At 43.1% G+C, this 2,318-nt stretch overlaps 1 protein-coding gene across 1 annotated transcript in view; it reads right to left on the bottom strand.

The window, feature by feature from the left end:
- LOC107621033 overlaps nt 1,784-2,318 on the bottom strand; it is a 4,252-nt gene continuing 3,717 nt past the window's right edge. The window contains exon 3 of the mRNA XM_016323082.1: nt 1,784-1,888. Coding sequence (XP_016178568.1) covers nt 1,784-1,888 — 105 coding nt within the window. The remainder of the gene's footprint in view (nt 1,889-2,318) is intronic.

Genomic DNA, 2,318 nt, shown 5'->3' with positions numbered 1-2,318 from the left:
TTCCAGGCGAAGGGGTGAATAGGGGGTTATGGGTAAATCTTAGTAGTTATCCTCGCCGTGCTGTGTTTGGCCTGTACAAGTCTTCGTTTAAGGATTTTAAATCCATGTTTGTTAGGGTTAGAAGTGTCCCTGAAGACTTCCCGTTTTATTTAAATGAGCATCTAGTTGAGAGGTTTCCGTTGTTTTGGTGTTCTGAGCCATATCAAGCCTTGGACGTAGATGATAGGCTACCTGAGGATGATATTGTGATGGACTTCTTATTTAAGTCCTTGGGTCCGAAAGGTTTGTTATCCGTTGCCGAGATGTTGAAATGGGATACTGATAGGCAGGCTGTTTATGATCATATAGGTAATCTGTTTTATTGTATTTGTTTACTGTTGGCGTTTTGATATGTTGTTCCTTACCTTGGTTGTTTTCTGATTGCAGGTGAGAAAGCTCCTGCTATTACCACGGCAGGTTTGAAGCTCTTCTTCAATCAGCGTAAGAAAGGAGAGAAGGAGGTGTCATCTAATGTTGGGAAGGGTCCTGCTGCTTTAATTCACCATGGCCTGGGGCAAAAGCAAAAGAGGAAGAGAGGGCAGGGTCAGGGTAGTCTTGCCGAGATTTTGGAAGGTAAAGGGGAATCATCCATGATTCTACAGATGGTTGAGTCTGCCTATGAATCGCAGAAGAGGCTTCATGGGTATGATCAGAATATGCACGCCAGATCTCTGTGGGCGAAGTTGTATCCCTTTGGCACCATGGCTGACGAGCTCTGTTGTTTCCCGGATGACATGAAAATGATTGATGAGGTTGGCCGAGCTGGTGTTAGCCGATTCCTTCAGGTATAAGTTATTTTGTTGTTCTTGTGGATTTTGATTGACTTTATTCATTTACATGTTTTATCTTCTTGTAGGTGATTGGTGCTCGGATTGTTGCTATTGGCCGGGCACAAGAGCTTTCCCTGGATCGAGAGGAGAGGGAAGCTTCTCGAATTGATGAATTGTCTGGGGTTATCGAGGAGAAAGATCAAAGGATTGCTGAGCTCTCTGCTTCCATGGAGAAAAAAGAAAAGGAGTCTTCTGAAAAACTGAGGGCTGTGGAGTCCGATGTTGTGCGACTCTCTGCTCGGGTCAAGGAATTGGAGGGTGGAATTTATAAGGCCTTTGCCCAAGGGTTTGACCGTGCTGTTTCTCAGGTCAAGGTGGTGTACCCGGAGGCTGATCCTTCGAAGCTTGATGTCATGAAGGTAGTTGTTAACGGTGAACTTGTGGAAGATGAGGGTGTTGCTGGGAGTGGGAGTGAGGAATCTAGCATAGGTGATAAGGCAGACTAGGTCATTATAATTTCTTCTGTTTATTTTGTATGTATGTGGTATGTTTGGAACTTGTGGCTCTTTGTTTTGAACCTTTTCTCTGAATATTTGGCGGTAATGTTTTGGGTACCAAGTGTATAACTTGGTTGTGATACTTTTGTTTTCCGAGCATATAGCTCGGCTTGATGGTGACTTATCTTATAAATTCTGATTTTTTGAATAAACTTATGATTGTGTGTTGGAAGTAATCGTATATATGTGTCGAAGATGGCCAAAGCCATTCTCTGTTTAAGTGAACTTGTTGGAAATGAGAGTAGATGTTCTAATATAGAACTTGTATTTTTGAATGGAAGCGCGTTAGGATTTGTTTAAGTGACTTTGATGATATTGTTTGTTTGTACTTCCTCCGAGCAGTATGCTCGGCATGCGCATGTTGTTTTCCGAGTATGAAGCTCGGATCAGTTTAATTAGATAAACTTTGACTTATTCTTATGCTGGTAGTTTCCCGAGGAATATGCTCGGCTCGTGATGTTTAGGGTTCCGAGGATTATGCTCGGATAGTTTGAAGTGTTTTCTAACTGAAATGTATGCTAACTGTCAAAATGAGAACATTAAGTTGTATGGGTACAATGATTTGTTGCGTCCGGCCTCGTTAAAACCCTTTCCGAGTAAAACCCTTGTGTTTTGGGAAAAAACTGTCGGAGGGAAAAAGAGTACCATCATTCGCTTATTACACAGGCTATGTCACGATTGATATTCCCTTAGAGAGGAGACGTTCCATGTTCCCGGGAGTTGCTCTCCTCTAAGGGTTTCTAATTTGTAAGCCCCCTTTCCGAGGTTTTGGAGAACTCGGAAAGGACCTTCCCAATTTGCCGCTAATTTGCCATGTGCTGGTGGTTTCCGTGCATCTTCTGTTCGTCTGAGTACAAGGTCTCCATTGTTGAAAGACCTGTGGACTACTCTTTTGTGGTGTCTTTGCTCTAGGTATCGTTTTCTGGCTCGCTGCTTTATGGCGGAGATGTCT

This window comes from Arachis ipaensis, chromosome B10 (genome assembly GCF_000816755.2).
Source record: "Arachis ipaensis cultivar K30076 chromosome B10, Araip1.1, whole genome shotgun sequence".
NCBI classification, from domain to species: Eukaryota; Viridiplantae; Streptophyta; class Magnoliopsida; order Fabales; family Fabaceae; genus Arachis; species Arachis ipaensis.
The sequence above is the reverse complement of the archived record's forward strand: the minus strand, read 5'-3'. Positions and strand labels throughout refer to the sequence as shown.